A 14844-nucleotide genomic window follows, 5' to 3' on the forward strand; every position below is an offset into this window, starting at 1 on the left:
TGGAGATTGTTTCGTGACATTGCGCATATAGAGAGGTCATCTCAAAGACAAGAGATTGCATTAAGCACAGGGGAATCTGTAATTGTCTAATAATGGACCATTTTTATATTATTCTGATTTATTGAGGTTGTTGAGAGGTTGAATTAAGTAGAAAATTTATTTTTATATTTTTACCCCTATTTTTTATATTTATTTTCACTTTATAAATGATCATCATAAAAGTTTACTTTCAAATGTGACATACAGTAGAAATGAGATTATTATGCGATCCTTTAATAAAAATATAAAAGTCTTAAATTCAACTTAAGTGTAAGTAATAGTCTTACTTGAACTTAGTATCTTATTATTTATGGAGGCGTCGATATTTCCCCCGTGAACATTCTATCACCGGGTATTGGATGCGAGGGTTTTTTCAATTACTTACGCATTCAAAAACGTCTGTAATTGCGCTTTATGTGGTACCGCCGTACCGATCGCGTACTGATCTGGTACCGATGTACCGAATTTGTTTCAACTCGCTTTTACTCAAATGATACTCAACTTGAACGTAGTAAAGTTTGTCATATTATTTATTAGTGCTATTATGTATGCAATAAGGGAAAGTATATTGTGGAATTATAATAAAATAACGATACGGATACACATATACTTAAGTTAGAAATATAAGTCAAAATCCACGAAATATCTGTATTGATGTAGGTCAGTGTTCCGTCCTTTTCTAGCACGATGCAAATAAGGGGTGGTGCAGTACGGCAGGGAGGGAGGGAGGGGGGTTGACATTTATTGAACCTCTGCATTGCATAGACGAATGTATCCCAGTTTAGTAAACTGCTGAATATTGTTGAGTTTGTTGAGGCTATTGTAATAATTTTGACCGCATTTAATTAATTGTAGCCTTGTTCATTGCTATTGGAATTAATAAAAAGCATTTATTATGCTTACTAGCTGTCGACCGCGACTCCGACCGCTTAATAAAATTTAATAAGTAGCCTACGTCGCTATCCGTTGTGCTTTTCTGGAGATACCTTCAAAAAATCCATCCATCCAGTCTCCCATCTAAACATTCGCATTTATAATATTAGTAAGATAGAAATTAGTAAGAAGAGAAGAGAAGGTTTGCCAAATCTGTGAAAAGATTCCTTTTCATTTTTCATCTGTTCTTAGTCAGCTTCTGATTTGTTCTGAACTATTCCATACCAACAATATGTTGTAAGTTTGTTGGTTTAATAACAGTTGCGTGTAGGATCGGCACGTAATGTCTTCCAGCCGGCGCCGGGAACTTGGCCATCCCCAGCCCAGCCCGAGGGAACTGGGGTCAGCTTTTAATTAATTATTCATATAACTGTACTACAATTTGTTCAAACGTTAATAAATGAGTATAACTATACCATGTGATAGAATCAATAATTTACAAAAATGTGAGGTTCAAATTCGTTAATACAGTGACATTCTGGGATATCAGAAAACATTAGATATTTTGATATAGAAAGTTTCGGGCAGATTTTTGAAGAAAAACATATTTGCTACACAAGCCTCTGTTAAACATATTACACCTTTAAAACGTTTTTATTTCTAATATTCATTATTTATTTCCAAAACATCTTAGAGATATTATGTCATTACTTAATAGACAAATATTCGTACAAGCAAAAAAATATGTCTTGCGCGTTAACATATATGACAAGATTATTACAAGTGTCGAGTCACGAGCCGGTGAGAGGCCACAGACGTACAAGCGGACGTTCTCAGCTAAATATAGTGCCTACGTCGCCTATTTATATATTGCTCACGACCTAGGTCTACTAGACACAAGATTCGGACTAATAAAAATATTGTACGCGCGCGCAATATCTGGTTCGATCCGGTTTGTGTGGCCTCAACGTAATGTTTCCGATGTCCGATATGTATGTACACTATATTATTTATCAATGGATAATATTTTCATTTTTATTTTTATTAATTTACTAGCTGGCGCCCGCGATTCCGTCCGTGCGGATTAAAAAAACTAGATACTGAAAAGTTAAATATATAAGTATAGTACAGAGGTGGACATAGAGACAATTTATATTATTTAATTTATATATAACAAGAATAGATATCCAAACCGAATAACTGAAACGCAATATATCCCCTGAATTAAAATCTTTCAAATATCAAAATACTTTCGGGACCCTAACTCCGCCCCTATTGGTGGATTTACCCACATTTCTTCGTTATCGGGGGCTGTTACCCTTGAATTTTATCAACCCCTGAGCCTTCCCCAGCCAAGGGTTGAGGGTGTACGTGGTATGTGTTCAATCATTTAAAGTTAAAACAATATAATGATCGGTTCGCATTGTCCGCTCGTACTGCACACACTCGAAGTTTGATTGATGTATTGCCTGTGATTAGATGCAGTTTAACAATAAAAAAATATTTTTTAAAAGAAATTAAGAGAAAATTTGTTTCCTACAGGTGCGCAATGAAAACTCAGGTAAAACATGCATATAAATACTGAAAAAGGAATTAATTAAAAGTCGAAATAATGAACGATCTTTGGCACAGACCAAGTTACCAATAAAAGCTACTAATTACATATGTATGTTTAAGTAAGTTGAAGAAAAAATAATTTATATTAAACAAGGTAATTTTAATCTAGTACACTGAAGACTTTTAATTAGCAAAGCGTTAATAACGAAGCCGAGAACAGGAAGTGTTATAATTAAAAGCATACTTGGGTTTGTTGGAAAGCCTTTCTGATAATAATCATCCGTTAATTAATTATGTAATTAGTTCCTTTGCTTGCTAATAATTATTTTTAAGTGGCCTAGTGTGTTCTGATTACTATGAACCTAGTAACAGTGTGAAATAAAAGTGGGTTCTAATTCTATCTGCTTGTATACAGTATACATAACACTACGTTTTTAATTTCCAGTGGGGTATATTTTTATAGAATTTATTTTTGAGAAGTGGTTTGATATATGTGAAGCTAACGAATTAAAAAATTAATACACTCTAAACCAGTAGTAGAAGTAATAAAAGTTGCTTGGAGTTATGTTAAAGTTGTTTGTACGAAGTGGTTGCGGTGGTTTTTGCGTCGTTAGCAGTTTGTATGTACGGTAAAAGCTTTTGAGATTATTTTCCTTGGGTTCTTTTTATTAACTTTTTATTAATTATTATTGTGATATTACGTACAAAATATTACTGGAATAATAAACTGATATTTTAATTAATCAAATTATTAAGAACAAATATTAATTTTCAATTTTCGTTCATATATTGACGATAACGAAAATTTAAATATCAATATATTTTTAATGCCTAATTCGATTACAGTTAGAAATCGATTTGAAAAATGTTGAATTAATTCGACCAAGTCCGATTTTAAAGTTAAAAATCTACATGACATGAAATAACAAATTGACCGGCGGCCATTAAGCACAGTGACACAGTGCACGCGGGAAGCGGACGTATCAGGTGAGACGTGTGAGAGTGATGCACAGCTGTTTACTCGTGCTTGTGAGCGAGAGGTCAGATGGACAACCTTGACCTGCGCACTGGGCCCGGACAGCGCCATGCGGTGCAGTGGCGCGATCGAGAATTAAGTTTACGCGCGAAAATTATTAAAATGACTTGTCAGTATGTTTAACCCATGGTTTTGCCATGGTTTTATAGTATATTGGTGCTTAGAGTCATTCGAAAACCGTTTAAAATGTCACATGTTTATTGAAAATACTAATCAACATCCGCAATTATTTAAGATAAGGACTTAGGAAGACAGGAAAAGAGAGGGAAACTCCAATCCAATCAAAATGCAAATATTTTTGCTTTCGTCGTATCTAATGCTCAGTTTTCGCGCCTCGTTTTCCATATAATTTACACCGGCTTTACGTAATTAAAAGGTAATTTGTGTATTAATTTTATTCGTCACGAGAATGAATAAAGTAAATATTTTTTTTTGTCAGGATTGTTCCCTCTGAGTCAAAGATCTCTTCTGATTATCATCTAATTTACGTAATATTTCGTTGAACATCAGCATTTCTCGTTACCGGACGACATAAACTTATTCGTCGGAGGGACAAAGGCCAACAAATTGGACTAAATCTAAACAAAGGCTGCAAATCGAAGGGTCTGACGATATTAGGGGAGACATTCTGAACCATACCCTCGCTTTATATATTAATAAGAAAACCTATTCAATTTAACGAAAATTGGAAATTAAAAAGTTCTTTTCACTTTATCAACTTAAACATAAGCATCTAAAGTGATAAGTATTAAAGCTATAGGTAAAAGTGTTCATAAAAATGTAACAATTATTCTTTTGCGTACTAAAATTGACCCTTCTATTCTGATAATCTCTTACAAATCATGTCATAAGCACAAAGGGTAAAAATCAAACAGCCCCAAATGGTAAACAGAAAACAGAAATGATCCTTAGTACCACAAATTAATGTTCAAAATAGCGTAACAAAATACCATGTGGTTACTCGGGGACATGCGACGATAAATACTTTGAAATTGCTTCATTGTATGTTAAATGTGTCTAGTTGTAATCTATTTCGAAACTCAACGTTGTTAAAGACATTATTATTAAATAAACATCGTGAATACAAATTAATCAAATTAATTTATCTTAACTTAAAATAGATTCTCATATCCTAAATTCATTCTCTTTTTATTCCAAATATAATCATAAAGCCTTCGTTCTAAGTACAAGTATAATTGTAATGAAACGGTTTCAAAACTTACCGAAGTCGTGTTAACAAAGTTATGTGAAGCTGATGTATAACTTATAATCGCTCCGACAAACTTTAACATTTCATAACCTACGTAACAGGCTTATAAGAGCTGTTTTACATTCACGAGTGAACGAGTGAACGAGCCGATACGAATTCACGTTTGAACGAGTGAACGAGCCAACTGTGTAACACTTTAATAGAAAATATATTTTAAGGGGTTGAATTTTTTTGTAGCAAACTGATTTTTCTCTTATATCTCTTATGGCCACAATATATTTAATAATCTTCTAATCAATCACCATATTATGTTAAGTCTTAAGGACCGTTTACATGGACGAATCTTTTACAATTAGTTATTCTAGTTTTTGTACTTCATTGTTTAATTCAATATCCCAAGTACTAACTAAAGCTTAGAATGGCGTGGTGCTTTCTAATGTGTAATCACCCTTATATTGATTAATGAATCGAAACGCCGAAGCAGTTTACAGGCTTCGATTCTAATCATTTCATTGATCAGAGGTTGTACGGCTGAAGTTCAGGTTGTAAAGGCTGCGTATTGCTCAATGAACACCAACTCTGAGTGATGATAACTTTCATTAAGCGTCGCTTAACAATGTATTGTGTATCGTGATTTCAAGTTGATGGAAATAAGTGACGAGGAAAGTGTAATGTTCTGGTATAACATAACAAAATAATATGAGCGTACAGACATAAATTGAGAAAAGACATGTTCAATTACAGTAAATTTTTAATCTAAGATCCTAATTTCCACATAAATCTTTTTTTACTGCCTGTCTTGTTTAATAATTAAACTCATTTTCACCAATAGTTAAAGTTGATTTTCACTGCATAAACATCCATATAAAAGTAAACTGTAGTCACAGCTTTTAAAGAGAGATATCAATAAGTAAGCTGTCAAAGCTTTCGCAGTGGAATCGTCCACTTAGGTATATCAATACAAGTGTATAACAAGGCAAAGTCTAGCGCACGTTTGTAGATATTTAATATTCAGATCAGTTCAGTACAGGAACTATTGGAATATTCATAACACAACTTTACAACGACCCGACGGCGTTCATGTTTTAACAACTTGAAACATTGGCTAGATTTAAAATTCACAAAGGTAACGCTTTCATTAGAACTATGTTTGATCGGTAACTAAAGGTACGAAACAATATCCTTAGATAAACTATAAATTAATTTGTCGCCAAGTAAGTTTCACATTTTGTAATTTGAATAAATAATTTTATTATTTAAACTAAATCAAAATCTAACAGTAGTAGAACCCGATGTAACATCTTCGCACGAATCGGCCCGGCTCGCCCGGTGAAATACCACGACCACGCAGAAGACAGGCGTCAAGTGGAAGCTATTCCGCGTGCAGCCTGATGAGTGTGCGTACCGGAGGCCTAATTTAGTCTTCTTTCCCTTCCCACCCTTTTTCTCATAAGGAAAGGATGGGAAGGGGTCGATTAAAGGTAGGCAACACATATGCAATTGCGTATGTCTATGGGCAACGGTCACTTCGCTATTTCGGCAATTTCAGGTTAAAAATTAAAAAAAAATTGGAAAACAGTGAAGATATACAGGAGAGGTTTGTGCCAAGCGACAAAATGTTTTTTTTCACATTGACATAAAAATAAAAATTCTAGAAAAGAAGCTGTTTAAAAGGTAGATAAAACCCTCAAAGGTGTGCATCAGATCTGAGTTCTTCGTGTTGCGGATGTCCAGGGGCGGTGATAATTATTATGAATAATTACCTCATTGTTCACGCCCCTCGTTTGCTCCGATCATCTACGTCTTGTATAAAAAACGAGAAATTGTAGTTTATTCGTGTAATAGAGAAATATAGTATTGTGTTCTAGTATTGTCTATGGCAGCGGCGCGAACCCTCAGGGTGTCCCGTAGCGGCACGTGCCGGAAGTACGCATTGTCGCGAAGTTGTGAACATCCTGTGTATACAGCTAGAGCTGGAAACAAGTGTGAGATCTGTAACCTTTGCAATGCTGTTATTTGTTAGGGACCGTTTACATGATCTAAAATGTAATTCAAACTCAATGTTTTTTTTATAGTTAGACCCTGATAATCTATATATAGCTTCGATTACTTGACCCTAATACGTACCAAAGAAAATGTTGATTACACCTGTATATCCTTTACAAGTTGTAATCAACATTTTCTATAATAATCTATTTGTCGTCAACCTTGTCCTAGTACAAGTTGCAATAAAGTACTTCAATAATCGACAGAATAACAATATCTCAAACACTATCTCTTTAAAGGAATAATATCTTAATAAAACAATTTACAGCGGATACCATTATTGTAAAAGATAATTCGATATATAAGATTTCCTTGTAATTTCTTCCTGGACTATTTATAATATCAAGTCATCCTATATCCCTAATTTACTCTTCCTGTCTCAACCAGTTGATGGGAAAATGTTACTCCGTCAACCAAAAACGGTAAGTTATAATTACTCTTATAAACTGCAAGAAATCTCTTCTTCTCTGCATATAAACGTGAGTATTTTCTTTCATAATCTCCAATTTTTACATGGAATGAGTTATTTACTTCAGAATACAAGATAAGTATTTAAAGAATTTTATTTCATAACAGTTTAAATGGCATCGTATTCAATTTTTAAAAAACTTAAAGAGGACAATGACACTAAACAATAGTATAAAAAACTTTAAAAAGAGGTCTAATACCTTACTTTTAAAATACCATTAAAATGCAGATGGTATTAAAAAAAAAAACGTTTGGTGGAGCGCATGTACAGTCATGTTCGTTCGCGGTATTCTAGTTACAGTATAATTTTCTTGCACTTCGCAATAAACTTAAACTACTTCAGAATATTGTATGTTCTTCAATACACAATTGTTATATAATTTATCGACCTTTATTATTTGAATGCGTATAAAACGCTAAAATTAATTGTATCAGAGGTACCACCAGCAAACTTCACTGTACATAATGTACTTTGTGTTGTGCTGGCGTTAAACAATGTTAGTAATAATTGACTTCAATGTTTATAATTGATATTGGAACGTACAGGTGCATGTGCAGAACAATAAGTTAAAGTAAACTTGTAATAATTCCGAAGCTTTTTTGTTTCTGCGAGTATTGTAAGCGAACACATACATTGTCGTGATATAAAAAAGTATTCAAGATGACAGTGTTACTAGTCTACAAAATGATGTCAAAATGAAAGATGTTAAATATATTTTTAATTTAACTACGTGTTTAATTTTTTTTTTGCATTTATTTAAGAGAAAATTGTGTTAAGAAAATAATGTTTTTATATTTATTCGCAAAATTGATAAACAAAAAGGCCACCGCGCTCTATCTTTTTGCTGTATTTTTGTAAGCAAATTTTGCGTAACGTATCAGGGTGGGGAATAGGGAGTGGGGGGCAATTGGGTCCGCCTGATTTGTTCTTGCCTTATCCCAAATTTATAAGTTCGCGGAAAATTCCCTTTGATTCAATTTTCCGTATTTATTGTCAAAGAGATTTTCGTAATATGTTCAGTATTTCCGGAAGGAATGTGTTTGATGTCGGAACGATTTTTGTACAACTTGCTATTTTTGTATTGTGTAAGTTGAAGGGATTCGTACTTGAGTCGTTACGAATATATATGTCATTAATTTGATGTATAATTTTCAGTTTGTCGTATAATTATTATGGAATGAATTTATTTCGTATATGAATTACACCATTAATCATAAAGATAATTTTCCACGAAAAGTGATGATGTCGGTAATACAGTTCGTACAATTTGATGTTATTTTTTATTGAACGGTAAAAACGACAGACGATAACCTATAAAAATTAGAAGGTGAAAGTCATTTATAGAAGAAATGTAACAATTTTCAAAACGAAATACCAGAAGACTTGGATAACATCAGTTTTTTGTGTTCATGCTACATGTCAACCGTTTACATACGAATTACCTAGCAGATTTGTTTGCCAAGTTTGTTGATCTATTTGGTGCGTAGTCCGCGATTCCATTCTGCCTTTGTCAGGAGAGTAATGAGGCGCGGGCATGTCTCGGCCCTACGCCCTACGCCCCAGGCCCGGCGTCCCGGCGTCCCGGCTGCGGGGCGATAGGCCCGGCCAACGATATCTACGTTTGTGGAATTCAATTTTCCCGAGCGAAGCATTATCTCTTTGGTTCACGATTTGCTTGCTATTTATTCGAATAAAAAAGCAATCGTATAATTCTAAGGGTTCAAAACAGAATATAGATAGTGCGTTAGTTATTATTTTGATATAAATAGCTTCTAGGAGCGTTAGATATTTCCAGTTGATCTTATTTGGACAAGATATTTCGTAGTTTATTAAAATTGTCTTATAATAAATTACTGTTGTCTAAATACCTCTAATAAATATTTACTTAATTCTTAGGCGATCTCGTAGATTTTGTAGAGTTATCTATGACATCATTAGCATAGTTCTGATGCCATTTAAATTGTACTATGCCATGTATATGTGTATTTGCTTCAATTTAACTGTATCATATATTCGACTGATGTAACATATTAACAACATTCAAAAGACTTGCGTTATTGGGCTTCATTAAGCCTTCTCATTGTTTTTGTGTCAATTTGTCATCGTATAACTTGTGTATTTGTGTGTGTACAGATGTGCCGGTGAGATGGGTGGGCCCGGCGCGGCAGTGGCTGGCGTGCGAGGTAGCCGGCCCGCGCCGCGCACCACCGCCGCCGTTGCTCGATGATGACCGCCACAAACACAAGCCATATTTCTGGCGAAGAGATGGAGAGAAGCTCGATTATAAAAGGTAAACATTAGCCCAAGAGCTCTGCCTTTTTAAAATAATGGTGTCCTCATAGCTAATTGTATCACTTACAAAAGAAAACGAATAGTTGTTTTAAAAAATGTACTCGTTAGCATCGTTAAGTTGAATAATGTTCAAAGTGGCCTATCTATAGACGTGTCTTCTATCTTATTAAAAGTTCTATTTCATTCGTCTACTTCGTGCCAGGTCTGAAAGCTGTCAGCCTTGTCAGTCGCCGAACAAATTAATTCGTGCGATTAGATCGGGCTACGAAATCCAATGTGAGCTGACGGGAGGCTAAATCTCGTGAATTCGATTTGGGTCTCCGAGTCAGCTGTCATTTGTTCCTAAATTTACGGACGTTTATTAATTTTTTTTACGTTGCTCCACTGAAACGGGCAGGCGCTTCTTAATCAAAATTTCGTCTCGATGTCGTTCTGATTTTTCATCGGATTGATTACATTTGAATTACTGCGCCTGCTTTTTTTTCATTTTCAGTAAATAATTTTTTGATGCATGCTTTAAGGATGTTCCAAACAAAAGCATAAGGCCAAAGAAGCATTTCGGGGTGATCTTTGTCAAGATCTGGGAGATTTTTGTAAAGGACGACTTTTGGCTTTATAAAGATGATTTCATGGATTAATGCTGTTGCTTGCTCAACAAATGAGTCAGTTTAAGAAATACCACGATCTTCTTAAAAACTGTGAGGTAGACCTCATGAGGTTTACACTGACCTCATGAAAATCTTACATATTAATTGTTGCAGGGTGTCAACGAATGGCAGCCTGGAGGTGTTCCACAAGAGGGATGTGGAGGGGGTGTACCAGTGCGGGGTACACCACCACCGGGGAATCGTGCTCGGCAACCCCGTGCATCTTAAATTTGCATGTGAGTATTACTTCATTGTATTTAAGTATATACTATAGCATTTTTATGTTACAACATTACTGTAGTTAAAATTAGTTGTTAATCTTTAGTTACTCCTGCTTACATCAGTTACCATCCAGTAAAAGTCCCGACAAAATCGGTCCAGTAGTTTTGGAGATTACCTTTAACAAACGCCAACTTCCGTATAGATAAGCAACGCAAATATACATCGTGTTCACGAAATATGATTTTTTGATAAAGGCAATTCATACGGCAATCCAATTTTATCAATTGTATAGATTATCGTCTTTTTAGTTCTTAATATAAAATTGTTAGTGACTCGTTTGTAAAACTGTCCAAATCCATATTTTATGAATACAGTACTCGTGGGTTACATTTATATAACGGATGACTTTTGTAAGACGAGAAAGTGATAGATTACTTCGAGGAAAAACTAACAGACTATTTTCCTGACGCAAATTACCTCAAAGGGAGCGAACCTTTCGGAATATGAGATGACAGGCGGCGGGATCAAAGCGGCGGTGGCGCGTGCTGCGCCTATACGCAATGCTTAAGCAGTACTTCTTTAAATTGTATATTGGTTTCTTAACGTGGGTTCACACTTCCGAAACATGCCCAACATTAAATTGTTTTCATTATTTTTTCAAAGAGATTACATGTCTTTGTACAGGAATTTCAGCAAAGAAAAGACACGGATACAATTTAATGGTTTTTTTGTTTGTTTCCAAAAGTAATTAAATGTATTTTTATTGAGGGTAGGAATAAAAAACTTATCTATAGTTGTTTGAATTCATCAAATGTTACAATCACGAATAAAAATAATTAACATAAAAATATTACTGCACATAATTAAAATAGCTGAATGAAATATCATGTGAAACAGCTTGACTGAAGCTGGTGAAGCTATTCATTGAGCTGGGGCTTTCATTAGGCGTTGAGCTGCAGCTCGTGTTCAAACTTAATTGGTGCCTACCATTGTTTGCTCACCACTATGAAACTTTTTCATTAAAACTCTACGGAACTTGCTATTCTTCAAAAGTTTTATGTTGGATGCAAAGATTTTAATTTATTTTATATTAAAATCATATTTAAATATACTACCTTGACTCGGGACTTCATCCGCGTGGGATTAAAAATAGGAAATGGGATAAAAGTATCCTATGTCCGTCTCCTGGTTCTAAGCTACCTCCTCCTCACCAATTTTCAGCCAAATCGGTTCCGTATTACGATTTTTTTTATGTATAGACTTATGTTTTTTTTTATTGGTTGTTAAATTGGCAAAGAATGTTGTATAAGAGCTTATTAGGAGGAAACTTAAATAAATATCAAAAACTTGTGTGAATACTTTACAATAGAGCTTTCTTGATGTAGATAATTTCCACTGCCGAAATTGTCTTAAAATGATTTTTTTATCTTAGTTATATGAAGGACAATGATAGAGTAGATACTGAAATCCACAATAAGTTTTCCTTTAATGTATAATATTATATAGAATATACAAAAATATATAATAATGAGCTTAATATAATCAGTATATCATTAATAGATGACTTGGAGAAATCTTCTCATCTCTTTTGATAGAATGGAAACCCTTACGTCATTGGCAGCTTTCCATCAGAACGTCCAAGGTTCATTTCCATTCAGGGCGCAGTTTCCATTACTCACCCTGAAGCTATTTAAACCCTCTCATGTTGTGAGAATACTCTATATCCTTCATCTATCATATTTATATAAGTCATTCTTGTTTAGTGTATATCATTTGTTATAGTTCAGCCAGATGAAATCAAAGCCCAATGAAAGCGTAATGCTTAATTAAATTGCTACAGTTGTTCAAATGTTTCTTTATTCTAGCTGATCAATGAGACTCCGTCCGCGCCGAACTAGAAAATAACTTAATTAGTAGCCTATGTATTCTTTCAGGTTACTACATCTATGCCAAATTTCAGTGGGATCCATCCAGCCGTTCTGGAGATACCTTTTAACAAACATCCATCCATTCATCTATGTATCTAGATTAGGAGAAAAAACACAAAAAGAGATTTAACTGATGACGGTTATAATTCCTAACATATTTGATTTTTTTTGCCGTAGCAAAAATGCTTTTAGGCAAGACTTTCAGTTAGTCTTTTTTATTACAATGTTTTCTTAGCACGAGTCCCCACTTTCAAAACATTATTAAAAACGTGTTATATACGAGGGAAGAAGGTTCATAATACGTTTTTCTGTTCTCATGTATTATGTATTACGCTACATATAAATTATTATCGTCTCCCTGATAAGTTGTACTGTTTTTAATGAGTCCGTTGTTTTGTGCTCGAACAAATTAGGGCAAAAAGCGTTCGTAGTACGTAGCGAATAATTTGCCACGGCCGCTGAACTGGATAATTACAAGTTATTAGCGCTCACCAATACTTTGCTCTTTGTTATTATTCCCTACAACTTGGAACCGTTGGAACTGTGCCCATGACTTTTACATTTAGTATGTACTTTTTACTTTTTACACACACAGTTGGGTTATAACTAAATTGAAGGGATTTAATCGTTATGCCGACAGTCTTTTTAATTGATACAGTCTTACATACATGGTCTACGACTACGTGGCCCTTAAAGGCACTTCTGAAATCATAATGGATAGTTAAAAAACTTATTATGATTCTAGAACAATCATACGATGATAAAAGCATCCATATCAGGTCATGTTACCGTCAACAATTCCGATATTCGAAGCGGCTGGTGACAGTGGCGACCACCCGCGTTGCGGTCACATTGCAATACCCGCCGTTTGTATAATGTGCCAATCGATTACTAGAATTAGGTACAGTACGTTTGTAAGTATATAGATTCTTTAATACTGTAGCATTATAAAAGTTCTTCAGATAATAAAATAGAAGCTATGTGTATTGCGAAAAGAAATACAAGGACCTCGACCAAAACCACAACTCGATAAAAATGATAGGTTAGCGTGCGAGCTTCGCGTTTAATTTTCAATCGATAAGCGGCAAAGAGGAAGGGTCAAAAATAGATTTTAGTGCCTCTTCCGCGGCTATAAGGCTGCGATGCGTACGGGCCCGTACGTAGTTTTATGTCTAAACCAGGCGCTCGACCTTGTGACATGCACAGATTTACAATAAATCTGGGGAAAACGAATAAACGTTTTCGTGATATTTTTGATGTATTTGCGCTTAAATATACTAGGTTTATTAGATTGTGCACACGTTTGCCTTTAATTCTGTAACATGTTGAAGATAAGCTTTAGCTTGTGCCCTGGCTTCCCTCCTGCGGGCAGCGGAGCGCGACTTCACGCTCGACACCCTAGGGCAGTGGCCATAGGGCTGCGGCCATCTGGATCATAACCGGTTCAAGCGAATTACAAAAATATGCTATCGAATCTTAGCCAAGATGTGATAATACCTCGGTACAAAATTCAGGGAAACAAATGAATGTCGGATAGATTAGAACGAATAAAGGAAAATCCTTATTGGTGCAGAGTTTTCTGGCTAGTAGAGCTTTGAGGCATGCAGACTCTTTGTGCTAAAGAGTAATTACAGATTCATCCTGAAGGGGGCATCCTTATCTATCATTTATCGGCAACGTCTTTGTCGGTAAACAATATACAATCGTGCGAGGATTGCCATACAAACATTGTTTTTTTCGTAGTGTATTTGTTAGTGAATGTTCTATGATTTATTATTCCCTAATATATTCACATAGATGGTATTTGTCGCGGATTTGGTTATGTACGAACTACTATCACCGTACTGTCATTACGAGAGCCCTTCTGCCCCCTCCACGCTGCCGCCTCCGCCGCCCCCGCCGCCCCCGCCGCCCCCGCGCCAACGTTACATCTCACACAATATTACCGACATGTGCCGCCTTCATATTTCTTCCCTATTATCTCTGTTTTTCTTGCTTTATGGAAAACGTACTGTCGTGTACAAATGTGATTTAGTGACACATATTACATTTATCAATGAATAATCTTTCCTAAAAAAATGCGAATTAAAATTACCATTACAAGGTTCTAAAGTGTAAAACTCAATCATACATCCGATGTAATAAGCGTCAATAGCCTAATGGTTAAGGATACGGATTTTCGATCACGAGAACAGGTTCGATTCTCGCCATTCGACTATTGTTGTAAACCATATCCTAGCACAAGCATACAGCTTAGTTGGAATGGTAAAAGAAATATTAGTAAATTTACAAAAAATCTGCTAGTATTTAAAAAAAAATATTGTTTATTAATCAAATAAGTAGGGAGACATCGGTTTATGACTTCTGATGAGCATTAATTTTAATTCGGGTTTGTTTATTTACAAACCAATTTAGGTGTTCAAATTAATCATAAAAATTTAACATATAAAAACACAATAAAATAGTAAATAATTTTATCACTATTGTATACGACTGTATTTTATATACGAAGCATCCTTATGTAA

At 34.8% G+C, this 14844-nt stretch overlaps 1 protein-coding gene across 1 annotated transcript in view; it reads left to right on the top strand.

Moving 5' to 3' along the window:
• LOC106117020 (immunoglobulin superfamily DCC subclass member 3) overlaps nt 1-14844 on the top strand; it is a 62504-nt gene that overhangs the window by 38076 nt on the left and 9584 nt on the right. Inside the window, exons 2-3 of the mRNA XM_013311092.1 lie at nt 9364-9520; nt 10284-10405. Coding sequence (XP_013166546.1) covers nt 9364-9520; nt 10284-10405 — 279 coding nt within the window. The remainder of the gene's footprint in view (nt 1-9363; nt 9521-10283; nt 10406-14844) is intronic.

This window comes from Papilio xuthus, unplaced genomic scaffold (genome assembly GCF_000836235.2).
Source record: "Papilio xuthus unplaced genomic scaffold, Pxut_1.1 DF829567.1, whole genome shotgun sequence".
Taxonomy (NCBI): Eukaryota; Metazoa; Arthropoda; class Insecta; order Lepidoptera; family Papilionidae; genus Papilio; species Papilio xuthus.